General features: G+C 38.1%; 1 protein-coding gene across 1 annotated transcript in view; it reads right to left on the reverse strand.

Moving 5' to 3' along the window:
- Positions 1–278: 278 nt before the first annotated feature.
- The window catches only part of NCKAP5 (NCK associated protein 5), a 325,062-nt gene continuing 310,550 nt past the window's right edge, over positions 279–14,790 (reverse strand). The window contains exon 16 of the mRNA XM_032694024.1: positions 279–1,890. Within this exon, the coding sequence (XP_032549915.1) occupies positions 1,609–1,890 (282 nt within the window). The 3' untranslated portion in view covers positions 279–1,608. The remainder of the gene's footprint in view (positions 1,891–14,790) is intronic.

Below are 14,790 nucleotides of genomic sequence, written 5' to 3' on the forward strand. Positions count from 1 at the left end.
GTGGTTCGTCTCCTCCCCGGATAACCACGTAATTTCTCCGTGATCGTTTCACAGCCTTACTGAGATGACGAGTCTGAATTAAGCTTAAATCGCTGTTTAAAATCCCCGTGTCACGAATTCCCCTAAACGCCCGAACCCCGCCTACCCCGGAGCGGGAGCGGCTCGGCGGGTACCCCCTGTACCCCCCTGGGCTGGCTACGCTGATTCCCACCCTGAGCCCACCCTCACGTTCAGGGTGTCATACCGTCCCCCTCCCAAAACGCCTCTGCAGGCACAGGTACACAAGAAAAGTTTTATTTACAAAAGATGTTTCAATGAAAATTTCTTAGAAGTCGAAAAAGACGATGCAATTTTACGGTGGAAATGACTTAAAATATAACAAATTGCACAAAATATTAACACTGATCATATAATATTTCAAAGATTAACAGGCATGTGCTAAAGAAACTATAGAGTCTAGAAATACCCCAAATATATCTAGTTTACAATTGCTGTACAAAAAGCAGTTATAAATACTTCACGGCTAGAAAAAATACACAGAACCTTTGAAATAGACTTTCCCTTACATATAAACAACCTCTGTAGAAAAAACAAAAACACCCAAAACAGGCCCTGCTCCTAGATATGTTTGAACTAGTACTGGTTAGCACCAACATATTATTGTAGTGTGTCACAAGCAGGAGTTGTTTCGGTTTTTAAAAAATAGTTTCAGTATTTAGAATTTAATTAAGACCAAACAGAGACTACAAAAGATAACACGGTATGGTACATTCATAATTTGATGGCAAATGAGTACAGAGGAGGTGGAACTTGAAAAACTATGTTGCAGTCAGAAGCACAGGGCGGTTTATGTAGTTCTCATTCCTACAAGACTCCCGTTTGTGTCAGCAGTGAATTGCTTTGACCCTGATCTCTCAAACAGTTATGTGCATGATTGATGAAGCCAATGCCAGCAGTATCAAGACTTTTAATCTATTCATTTTCTTGCCATGTCAAAAGTCAAAACCCTTTTGAAATAAGACACCTGTTGTGAACTGAAATGCATGCCTCCCTAGATCACCTGAATGGAATTGCACTAAAAGTAAAAAATAAAACATTTTGTAAAACAGAGTCCATGAAAGTTTATTGCAGACAGTCTGGCAGGCTCAGGTTTATGGTAGCGCAGTGTTTCTACATACAGTCTTAAGACTAGAACAATTATAAATCTTTTTTAAAAAATCTACTAATTTTTCTTGTTAATATTAACACCAATTTCTTTAAGTTAGTAATATGCCATTACAGGAGCATAGCACCAATGTAATATTTATTGCTGTCGTGTATCCCTACAAATATATTTTCCCAAGGTATTTACAACTGTACAAATATTCACAAAAGTGCAAAATTAAGACTTTATTCTGTGTAAGCGCTCGCTGTGTTCAGCGTTGAGTCCTACGTGCCACCACGCTGCCTCCCTGCCTTATTGCTGTGTGGTGGGAAATCAGAACACCCTGCCATGAGTGCCACGATCCAGAGGGGGAATTTTCAGCAACCGTCTCTTTTTCCCCCCTCACTCCTTGCTCGCCTTCAGGTCCGTTGTGTGCTGCTGTCACAGCCCACTGGGAAGTGTCTCTACACGTCGTTGGAGCCTTGGCTGGCGCAAGAGGAGAAGCTATCATACAGGGAATCACTCAAGGATTCCAAATTGTCCACTTCGTGCTGACCCGAGCTATTTAAGGAAGCTTCTTCTTTCTTCCCATTTTCTTCCCTTTGTCCTTCAACCTTGTTCAGACAGTTCTTCTCTTTTTCTAATAAAAGCACGTTATTGCTGTTAAATTTATTGAGAGACTCCAGGGACATTTTAGATACTCTGTTCTGGGAATCTTCTTTTGTTTCTTCAGTTTGCTTCAATTTCTGTAATAAGTGAGGGAAATATTAGAAACATATTTCTTATAAAAATAAAGTTATCCTATTGTACACCATTAATTACCATCTTTCCAAAGTTCTCAGGGTGAAAGGAAGCAGACTCTTAGACACTTAAATATCTGTTATGATTAAATAGAACATTAGAGTCCATTTTAGGATAAATCAGAACTTTAATGATTCTGCTGAGACAAATAGGACTCCATTTACGTAACAGTTAAGTGCTATTAATGTCATAAGTAGCAGATCCCGGCTATGCACATGTTAAACTTCTCCAGCATCCTCACAGTAATTTACATTTTCTCCTGTACAAATACTTCGGGGGGGTATGTTTAAACAGGTATTTGTTTAAGTAGAGTTTAAAAAAAAAAAAAGTGCAGAGGAGAAAACAACGTTTTCCATAAATCAAGGATGCGAATGAAACTTGCTAGGGAATAACCTCACATTTTGCATGTGCAAGGCTATTGATTTTCACAGACCCAAACCCTCTGTAACAGACAAGAAAGCAGCAAGACAGGAAATTATACTGAACTGGGCCGATCCCCACAGACCAGAATCAATCAGATATTGGCCAGGCCTACTCGGTGAAGTGGTGCAATTCTGTGGGAACACCGGACAATGTATTAGCACATTATATTAAAAACGCACAGTAGGATTGTACCAGAGCAATTTTATCCCTTTGTTAGCTACTGGTATTTGCAATCAGAGCCCTGACCAAGGAATCATTAGGGAGCTGTGTAGGGAGCAGCTCAATAAAAATGACCTGCTGTTCATATACAGGGTGTTTCAAAATCTGAGTAACTGACTCCTCTCACAGATAATATTACCACAGAAATAGGGGATAGCATTCAACATTTTACAATCAACATTCAATAACCTCTTGGACAGATAAGATTCAAGGATTCTGAGATAAGCTATCAGAGTGCAAAGCCATTCCTCATTTTTGGTAGGGCCATCAGATGTCAAAGACTGAATCAGTAAATTACTGTAAATCCAAGACATTAATATTTTGTTTTAGATAGAAAATGAAATGGCATTTTAAGCACACTGAAACCATAGCGTGGGCAGAAGTATGGATGCTGTGGATCATTACATACACAGTTGTAAAGGATCATTAGAATTTTTTGAAGAATTCAAGTTCCAAGTCAGTCAAATGTTGTGCATGCTGTGCTGTTTCTCCTTGGAAATCTTGGGCAAGAGAAAGACAATTTGTTACATAGTTTGATTGCTTGTTTTTATGGCTAGTTAGCTAAAAATTGAAATGCCAGTCCAATGACTGTTTATGCTCTGATCTTGTCATATTTCATAAGCTGACCATGCATGGATTAGGTTAGTATTTTTAGCAAATGTTTCAAGTAGACTTAAGCAAAGCAACAGGAGACCCTAAAGTCTTAGTAAATGAAAATTTTCTGTTTGGTTCACTAATTAAACTTCAGTCTAAAAGGTTTTAGGGCATGTCATGTTGGATTCTGATTTTAGATGACAGTTCAAACCAAGGTCTTCAATATCTGTAATTATAATGTTTTCTGAGATAGAGGAATATAACCCTTGGTAGTGGGAATGAACACAAATTTAGGACCCTTCAATAGAAATTTTTCAGAATTTCAGCTTAAAATGTTCTTCCCTTTGCCCTCATTTAAAATACTGAAAGAGTTGTTTCACTTCTCTGTAGGCCAGATGAGAAAATTCTCAGCCATAGTATCAATAACATGTTAGCACTTTTTGCTCTTCAGAGTACAAAACCTAAAGTATTTTATTATATGACAGACTAAATGACATTTCTTTGTCTGTATTCTTCCCACTTCACAGCTTTCCTTTGGATAAATTGGATGTGACCACTTAGCACAGACTTGGGGCTGCAGGACTCAATACTGGTGTTAGTAAGGTCTGTGATAAAACTCCTATTGATTCAAATGGAGACAATTTTGACTCCTGGGCAGGAGGAGCACAGACTCCTGGAGAATTTGCAGTACAGAGCAGTTTGGGTGAAGTATCACAATAAAAGTAGGATTTTGGCTATCCTACCGAAGGATAGATTTACACCACAGGAAAGACAGGGCTGAATTCATTGGTATATTCTGCATATATGTATCCATAATTTTTTATACCCCACAAGCACAAGCTAGACTACAATCCTACTTTAATCACACCCTAGGTTCTCATTTAATATAAAGATAACAGTTTATAAAATATTTTAGAGAAACTGCAGAGAATAAAATATTCTCTACAAATTCTAAGTAAAATCGTTGTGTCAAATGAAACTGAAGGGAACTGAAGCCCATCAGTGAAACCTACTGGCAAAAAGTATACAGTGTATGAACAGTATATCTATGATACATCAAGAATTAAAGTTGTAGCAAAATTTATTACTAAAACAAGAAACAATTCAGAAATAAGTTATGGATATTTTTTGGACATACAGGTGTCCTTTTTAGATGTCTTAGTGCCCAGTTACATCCTTTTGTAAAAAAACCCTCAAACGTTTCCTTTCTGTAACTCATAGAAGAAAACTCATTCACAGCCTGAGGTTCATGAGCAAAAATAAAGAAAAATTTAAGCAGAGATAATGTAAGAATCTGCATAATCAATAAATTACTTTCTCCCACAATAACACAACTGTGTACATTCCTAGAGTTGAAAAGTCACTAGTAATGTCTGTAACCTTGGTGTGTCATAACAAATGTTAACCCAAGTTAAAAAATTTTTCTGTAGTTACTATAGATACGATTTGTAAAAAATTACCAAAGTGTTTATTTAGATTCATCCTTAATTACATTTCCTATTTTTCATGGCAGTCACAGAAGTTGCTAGATGAATCAAAAGGCAAAACCAAAGCAACTCTTATTAAAATTTTTTGATAAGTTTTGTATGTGGTTATGTAGTATCTTTAGTTTTGTTCATATCAATTTATTACTGACTTCAGCAGAGTCAGAGGTATAAAAAAGAACAAGGGTTAGCCCAGAGATGTTAATATCATGCATTTTAAAGTAATTAGTTCATTAATGCATTTGAGAGTTGCACTAATGCGAATCAGTAGCTGCTTCTGCAGACAGGAGGAACATTAGGCAGCGGATCAGGTGTGTTTTATATCCATGAGAAATGGGTGATATTTGGTAATAGTGTAGAGAGCACCTAACCTCTGAGTCATGGTTCCAGTCAAATTTTTCCTATATTAGTAGGGACTTTCTGCTGACTATTCTGCATCTGTTCTTTGAGTAAGGTGATTGCTGCATTTGGTGTGGACACTATATGTTTTCCTAAGTATTAACTTAAGGGAAAAGACAAAAACATGTAGTCAGAGATTTTGGTCTAAGTAAAAAAAAAAAAAGAAAAAAGAAAAAAGAAAAAAGAAAAAAAGAATCAACCCAAAACCAGCTCAGTGCAGACAAGAGTAACAGCACTGGCCCATCACCCTAAAGCAGATCAATGGATAGCTTTTCCTACTTATACTAAGTCTATTTTTTAATAGAAAATCTGCACCTTTATGGCCTTACGGCATGGGAAGCATTTGTTGTTCTACTCCACGGTGTACGTGGAGAGCTTCCCACAGCTGGAATCCCTGAACTTGTGAGTGTGGCATGCCTTATATCACCTGAGAGCAGTGACCAGTTGTCAGAAGAGGAGAAACTTCATCTGACATAATACAGACATTCATCACGAGTCACATCACTTTGAAATAAACTCTTGAGTCATGAATCAGAATAATGTTTCCTCGTTGGCAACATCCTAAAGGGAATAACTAAAACCCATTAGTGATGTAATAAAACCTGGCATGTCACTTCAAGCACAGCAAATTAGGAAAACAAAACTAGCCTGCAGTTACACTGATGCATTATAAATAGGTGTTATTTCTACATTAATACATCAAATTAGGTTTTCTGTAAACTTTAAAAATGAGAGGTTACATGTGGGTAGAATGCCTTTCCAGTGCTATGTGATCAAGGACCAGTCACAGCTGCAGCTGTTCTGAATGGCACAAGGACTCTGCAGGTATAATAGGAAGGAGCAGGGAAGGATGGGCTGGTTCACAGGCACAAAGGATCCCACACTCGTATGCAGGAAGGAAAGCAATAGTAAGGCCATTTCTTCTATGTGGTAACATGCAGCAGCTCTGACTGTCTTGGGGTCAGGCTACACTTCTAAGGCACACCAAAGCCCAGAATCAGCAATGAACCATTCTGCAGCATAAATGTATTTTCCAGCTGTCTAAGTTTAGTTAACCAGCACTTTAAAGGGCTCAGAATCAGTTACACAAAAGAATAAAATGAACTTTATCTACGTCTCTCATGCATTGGGCAATTTAGTTTTTATATTAACAAAAGAGCAAGAAGAGCATTGCTTCAAGTGAAGTATAACTGCAAAATGCTATTGGGTAAAAACAATGAAATTGCTATGAGAATTAAATATAGATCAACAAAATCGATACTTAATTGTATAACTCAACGGCTTTCATTTCAGTTCTGATCTCTAATAGAAGATACAAAGCATGTTCTCTTTTTTGCCTTTTTAGTTATTACTCATAACTTTATTGTGAAGGAAAGCAATTTTCTGGATTTTTACCTTTTAAAAATTGCTCGTTACTTTGTTTGCATATGCTCACAGTAAACTTGATCCCACTGAGCCACTATTTCTCATTTTAAATTCAGAGTTTTACCAATTTAGATATCCTCTACTCTTATAACTGCTTTGTATTTATGACACAATGGGCCGAAGTGGGATATGCTGTTGCAGCATTACACAAGTTGCTCATACATAACCTGTTTAGTAGGAGAATTTTAATATGTTCACAGCTTCTTGTAAAACAGATGCACCGAGATACAGAGCAGTATTCTGATCAGACATACACTGGTCTAATCAGAAGTAACTTCTCTCTAAATTCAGTGGTGTTACATGACCATTTGCAGTGAAGGTGTAACGTGAAAAGGGTTGGGTTTGAACTGCCAGGGAGTAGCTGTCTGTCATCTAGCCAGGACAGAATGCCAGGTAGGCTCTCTGTGGAAAATGAACAATCTCCAGATCTCATTTAACATCAGGTGGACAGGTGACACTCTGCAATGAAAATAGTTGTACAGTCGCATCCAAGAAACTACAAAGGTGAAAGCTGTAACTGCATGACCTCTGCTGAGCAAAAATGTGATGTTTGAACTTCTTTCTCTTTAACACATAACCTTAAATAGTAAGGTAAGCCTTGCTCTCCCTTATATATTGTCAGAAGCTTTCATCTATTTTTCGGACTGACAGTAAAATAATATCTGAAATAATTAATCATTCTTCTTTTTTCCATTTGAGCAAAAATACCATGATTATTTTGCTATAGCATACAATGACATTCTCAGAGACACGCCATCAGATTTTCATGATAAACAATAAGTGCCAGTTTCTTTTCTGGGAAAAAATGCATTGATAGGAAGCATTTTTAAGTTCATTAGTCTGTTCAGCAGTTGATAGAAAAGCCATATATACATAGCTATGTATCATCCCCTGATGGCATTATGGGTAATATAACAATGAGAACTGTATTTCAGTTCTCCTGTATTTCAGAATTTAACAATCTACAAATACATTTAAGTATCACAAGGACAGCATTTCTGATGATCCTGGATTGCAAATAAATTACCTTAGAGGAAATAAAGCTGATTAGCATGACCATTGTATGATTGATAAGTACAGATCTGGACAAGAACTGGTATTGCTTAATGAACAGGAGACTGAGGAGTTGAGACTTACATTGCCTACAGCTCAAATTGTTGTGTGGTTTAGGAGATAAAACATAGTTTAGTGATTGGGCTTTAATTTTCATAACATGATGAGGTGACTCAGTACCTTCAGCATTCTAAAGCCAAGAATATCATCTTCATAATTTACAAAGTATATAAATATTTCTTGACATGATGAGACTGTTTGACATTATCAGATTTCTACCAATGCTCTTTGAACTTTTGCATAATTTAATAAACTAGGATGTTGAGGTCCCAGTTGCCAGATCAGGTAAGTTTATCTTTTTACCTTCTGCTCAGTTATGAACCGAATGGCATAAATGTGGTTGTTTTCTCATAGTGCCTCAGAATGGCCACTGGCTGCATCAACTCTGCATGGACAAAGTTTACTTAAAAAGCAGTAAAAACCTATAATTCTAAGTGGCAATACCTTGGGAAACGATCACAATGCTGGTGCTCAGTCAAGTGTGTTGAGGAGATTCATTAAAAAGAAACGCAATTAAACACCAGTACTTTCTCCAGAAGGCAAAGTAGAGCCTCACTCTGTTAACATTGGCAGAATCACCAATTTTGCTTCTCACAGAGGGAATCTACCCACTAAAAGCAATGCTTAGTGCAATCAGAGGCTCACCACAAGGCATTAAGGAAGAAATATCCATGGTGAGAAATGAAGCTGATACTCAGTTTTTAGAACCTGATGGATTGAAAATGAACAAGACACATACAGGATACACTTCTGAAAAGATCCTTTTAGCTTTACTTGTAGAGGGAGCTAAATAGCAAAATTGTTCTGATTTTCTAGTGATTGAAAAAAATTGCAGTAAAAAAAAAAGTCATACTGAAAGATAAGATTGGTTACAAAGTTATTGAACTCGATTTAACCATTTGAAGCTCACTACTATTCCCTGACAGAACTACGTGGAAGGTGATAACCAAATGGTACTGGAACTACGCAGTCCTAAGTAACTTCACTGTTTCAGTCTTCATCAGATTGTTTCACCTCACAGCATTTAAATATACAGCAGTTTGTCCTACTGAATGAAAGTAGTTATCCTTACCTTGATAAAAGTGTGGGTCATGGTTTCAATAAAGCTCATGGCTTTATATAAAAAAGGGGGCTACAATTTTATCCTGGACTAGAGGTTTGGATGATTTTTTTCTTAATTGAGATACTTAGAACTGAACCAGGAAGGGGATAAAAGTATAGTTCAACATTTTTTTTTTTAAATCTAATAGCAAATGCAGTTCTTAAAGAGACAGATTCTATCCCCCATTTGACTGAAGGAAAAAAATCCTCTCAAATTCAGTAAATGCAGGATTGTACTCATACAATATATAATTTCTCTGACATTTTCAGTAATTAGAGTAATTTTTGTGTATTACTGAACTGTTTTCAGACTACTGTTCTTAAGTATTAGCTGTGTTCTTACCTGTCTTCATCTTCCACCCTTGGCTTTTTCTGAACATGACAATTTATTTTGGTAATTACGAAGACTCTTATCCTCTTGCTCTCTAGTGATGCCTCATCTCCTGGCCTGCAATGTCTGAATGTCAGTCACCCAGCATACTGATGGAAAACAGAATTGCACTTCAAGACCGTACTGCGAATGGTAATTGGCAGTAGGTAATGATTTTCCTCACTAGTAATCCTCTCTTTTGTGTATTGGACTAGATTCATAGCATGTGACTATCCAAGGTACATCAGCTGGCCTGAGGGCAAAAAGAACAGAAGTAGCAGATAAAGAACCATGGAATAATAGAATTGTTTAGGTTGGAAAAGGCTTTTGAGATCATTGATTCTGACTGTTGAAGTAGCAAGGTTATGTAGCAGGACCAAGAGCAAATCAGCAGTATGAAGAAACCATGTAGAAGTAATCCTCCCAGCTATGAATTCTGGCTTGTTGTATGCACTGAGGGCTAGAGGGGAGTTCAAAGACCATGAAGCTCTGCTGGAAGACCTGCAGAGGAAGGGAAGGGAATGACCATTCTTACAAGTTTTAAAGATGATTCATGGAGGTAGTTTAAACAAAGGAGTGAGCTCCACAGCAAATAGGTTTTTTTCATTTTTAGCCTCTGAGGAGGACAGTTGGGAAGAGACAAACAATGTTTCCAGGCCCATTGGTCCACCCCTTCATGACTGCATGCTCAGCCGCCATGGAGGGAGCCTCCGTGTTTGCATACATGATACACACACATCAGAATGAAACCTCTGCTGAGCTCCTACAGAAGAGAAATGATACAGAGGTCATAATTTTAAGAAGCAAGAGCTTCTTCATTTTTAAAAAATTCTGAATTAGCATGCTTAAACACCAGCCCAACAACATAGCTTATTTTAGGAGCCTGAAGTTGTCATTTCCCTTTCCACTACAGATCTTAATCAACTCTCTACATATCAGAGGTTTTTTACATCTAATGATTCTAACCAAAACCCACTGCCCTTTGTTTTCCCTTCTGTGACACCTGGCACTAATGAAACCTACCAGATGTGCTCTCCTCTGCACCTTCCCTGAGTGAGGGTTAGGGGCTGTTCCTGGGCAATCCTGCCACATGTTGCACTGGTAGGCAGCAGAGGAAGAGGCTGTAGCCCAGGTTACCTTCCCAGTAAACTTGTAGCAGCCTGAACTAGGTGCATACTGTTTTCTGACACTGTGCAATGAGACTAGAAAGGTTCCTTTGCAATCAGAGAAAATTGTGACAGGATAGATGCAAATAATGATGCTAGTTCCATGGCTGCACTTGCCACCTCTCCAGCTGACGTTATGAGCCGCACAGTTTTCAGTACTGATTCAAGCAAAGCATGAATTGCAGAATGGAAACCTATGTTTTAAGTTCATCTGCCATCAAATCCGACATAACAGTACAGTTATTTACATGTACTTTCTAAATTTATGCAAACAATTTATCTCTGCTGTGGGGAAGAATATTTTAGGGACAGCAGCACGACACGCACAAAAATCCGAGCAAGAGTTTCAGATATAGGCTGCAGAACCAAATTAAAGTAGAAGGATAAATCCTCTCTTGCAATTTTTAGTTCATTTCAGTACAGCAAGTTGTATCAATAAAAAGCCTATAGTATAAGTCAGCCAGAAAATAAATGCTATGAAGGATGTTCCATTTTATGTCGTTTGAATTTGATTAGTGATTGGTCTTGGCGGTTAAACCACATGGGAACAGTAATCAAGGTTTCTCTACTGCAGTTCTGTAACAACTGGAAAACACTGTTGGCTCATGTCCTATTCCATGATGGGATATTAACCTAAAATCTAATTAATCTATGAATGAATTACGTTTCTAGAAACATACTATATTATAATCAATTTAAAGTGAGTTCCTAACAGAAGATAAGATGAAGAAAAAGCTGTAAAATTACCAGAGGCTGATAAATTCTGTTTACTATGACTGATGATTTTTATGGAGGATAATTTTACAATCCATCAAACTTTTGTCAGTTCAAGACTCATGCTGCCAAACGTATGCAGTAAATTAATTTTTAAATTTACATATTTATTAAAAATCTTATTGAAAACAGCAGGAAGTAAGCCTTGTTTGAATAATAAAATAACTTGTTATTCTACTGGAAAGAAAACAAAAAACCTCTAACCTTCTATTAAGATGATTTTATAGCAAGGCAATAATTATAAACAACTACATGAATTAGTTAACCAAACACTGGATTAAATAGCCAACCCAAAATTAATCAATAATTTAAAAAAACAACCCAAAAACTGTTGGAAGATAATCAGGAAAAAAATGCAATTTAAAAGCTAAGAAATTCATGGCTGGGTTTCAGATGTGCTTGAGGACATGTTTGCTAACTCAGGCCTGTTGGCAGGATCTCCTGGATTCCTGGTGAAAGCGTGGGGAGCTGCAGGTGTCTGCCTGCATGGCTCCCCCACTCAAAGTGCTGAAGAGGATTGGGCTGTTATAGCAATACTCTCATGCCCGTGGCCACAGGAACGTGCCCACTGTGATGTGCTGCTGGCTCAGAAATTCAGTCTGTGACCCAAGCCTGTGCCTGTTCTCACAGAACTTAAGTCCACTGTAAAGAAAGCGTTACAGCCGCACCCTGGGCACCTTCCACTAAAACCTGAACCATAAGTATAGAAACAACTGCTGAACAAGGGGATAAACAGAGCCAACAAAGGAGCAGAGACCACGGCACGTGCTAGCATGTGGCATAACCCATGAGGAGAGCAAGAACGACTTCCCCACCATTTATACAAGGAAGGACAAAGTGGGTCAAAATGGTGGAACTGGGAAGTGTGGTGGTATGATCTGAGGCAAGCAAGGCACCTCAGAATCCAGCTGAGCAGAGTTCTTGGCTGTGTCCACTTGCAAGGCCTGATTTCAGTGTTACCCATCAGTTGCCTTACAAAGATCACTTTTGATGTATTACTCCACTGCTGTCATTCCTGTGCTGTCCATGTCCCACAGACATGCTCCTAGTATCAAAAAAGCACCACAGACAAGTCTCATATCCTCTTTGTTCCCTTTCCTGGTCTCACCTTCACAATTGCTGCAGTTTTCTCCCAACCACTGGGGCCACTTAAAATACACGCTTTGTGTGTACAAAATGCATAAACCATCATGCCTGCATCCATGAGAAATAAGACTTGATACCTTGATAACTATGTTTCATCCCTCAGACCTCTCACGTCTCATGAGTGAGCAGGGGGGAGGAACAGCCCTTCTCATTTGATTTAAGGATTATGGAGTACCTGGTCTATGTTCAAACCCTGCAGTATGCCTGGTACCTGAAAAAATCCATGTTGTTTGGGGTGTCCAGCATGGTGACCAGGAGAAAGCACCATGCCTGTGCTCATGGAGACAACACTGAGAACAGAAACAGGCCAACGTTAAATTTAATAATTTATCCAGTGGACTAAAATATATCTTGATTGAAAAAATATAGGTTGTAACTAATCTGATGTTTACCAGACAACTCAAGGATACAGTCCTTCGCTGTGACTCAGAAGCCATGTGGGTTAATAAAAAAAAAAATGAGAGAGAGAGGGGTACATGCAGGGGTATGTCCTAAATGCTGATGGTAGATGATAGTCCTTTTCTTAGCTCCAATGGTTGCTCAATAAGAAACACTGTTTGTTTATTGTCAAGAGAATTAAGAACTAGAATGACTAGAAATAAGAATTTGGAATTTAATAGAGTAATGCTGGGCACCAAGATGACCACTGCTGGAGATGCAGATGGAAGTTCCTACAGCCAGGAGATTTATGTGTTCAACTTGCCTCATCGCCAAATTAAAGCAGTGATATCCATTTTGATTAACACGTATCATCTGGCTGTGATCAGAGGGAAATTTTAGTTAATTTATGGATTTAGATGTGTTTGCTTCATCTTTTAGACAAAAGTACATCTGTTTCTGGTCATGAGAACCTCTATCCTACTTTCTGGCTCAGCCAGGTATACAAAATGTCTCCCACTGGGATCTGGCAGGAGGCATCAGTGGCTGCAAACTCTCTTTGAGGGGCACAGCCTTGGAACAGAAAAAGAGTCGAGGGCGAGTGTGTTGCCCTTTGTCTTTCCACCTTTGCCTTCCCTGGATATCAGCAAGGTTCAAATTAAGCAGATAACAGGATCTAAAAGGCTGATAACCCTTTGTGCTGAGCCCACCCAGGCTGCAAAAGGCCCTTCCTAGAATGTGACCTGTTATTTCAGAAAGCTTTTGGAGGCTTTTTCAGAGAAAGGAAGCACCATGAAAATTGGGAACCCTGGTTCTGTGGGGTCTGACCCCCCCCTTGTCTGGCTGTGAGAAAAGCCTTTGTTGGCAATAATCTAAGAAGGAATTTGGTGTGACAAACCAGCACAGGGTCCCATTCCCACAGTGGGCTTCCTGCAGTGACAGAATAATGTAGTATCTTCTGTATTGATTTTTGCTACAATTTTGTATAAAACCAGAAATGTCCATGTGAAGTGACAGCCACATGGATGGATTTGTTGGACAAATGCTTTAGAAGATTTATTGACCTTAGCAATACAGGAGTGTTACTGCAGTATTAATGCTGCAAACTAGTGAGATATTGGTGATATAGAACATGTTCCTAAGCCTTAACTACAGATTGTAATATTGTTAATATATTAGGCCACTAGGAGGACTAAAATACAACTGGAATTCATGCAGACACACTGTACAGCTAATATGTACTCACTTTTTGAATGCCCAAAGATGACACAAACAGAAAATCTGGATAAAAATACAGAATAAAGCAGTTTCCAGGCCCGACTAGTAAAAAAGTACTTTGAAAAATGTTGTTGAAAATTAACAGATGTTTAATATTTATTGCAATACAAAAAAAAATAAATTGAAGTGTTGATTTCTTTGATATCCTAGATATTCAGGATTCAAATACTTGTAACAATGCAACAGAAATTTCCACCATGTGCAGACACTGTTAGGATCCTTGTATCGTCAGCAGGACTGCTGAAGGCAGTAGAGTTCTGATCATGCAAAACTCTTTGCAGGATCAGGGTGTGAATTTGCTTCTGACATTTTGAAAATTCCTCATCAGAAGAGGAATGTGTTTATGGTCAGCCTTGTAATGCAAGATCCCATCTTGAGTAAGAATGTTTGATGAGAATATTAAGTGGTAATGATTATTTGCTTAGTACAGCTATGGGGTTTTCAAAGCTCTCAAAGCAGCCTGCTAATAGTACTAGATTGAATTCCAAAAGCAGCTGGAAGGTATTATTTATATTGTTTATTTAAAAATTGGGAATTTAATAGGAAGAGAGGTTTAGCAATTTGGACATTCAACCCTATCTTCACAGTCCTATACTCTTGTCTGCTAAGCTTTTTGTTACTATTTGAATATTTTTTATTTTATTTGCAGTCAAAAAAATTCTCAGTGGAAAGACAGAGGCCTGTATTGTTCTTACTAGGAAGCATCTGAAATGCTCTTCAACATACAGGACCTGGCATTTTATCCAGTCAATATGGTAGCCAATCAAATGTTTTGCACTGACTTTAGTAGACTTTGGATCAGACTCTTGATGCAATAGAGAGATAAATTATTTAACTTACCGAGTTCCCCTAGAAACAAAATATTGAGCTGCAAACAAAGCTAACAAACACCAAATGGGATGCCATCTGCTGCAATGAACAGAACATGACCAGTTCCCCCTATGCTTGAGATTTCTCCAAAATACAATTTGAAAT

The sequence above is a fragment of the Chiroxiphia lanceolata genome, chromosome 7, assembly GCF_009829145.1.
Source record: "Chiroxiphia lanceolata isolate bChiLan1 chromosome 7, bChiLan1.pri, whole genome shotgun sequence".
In the NCBI taxonomy this organism is placed as follows: domain Eukaryota; kingdom Metazoa; phylum Chordata; class Aves; order Passeriformes; family Pipridae; genus Chiroxiphia; species Chiroxiphia lanceolata.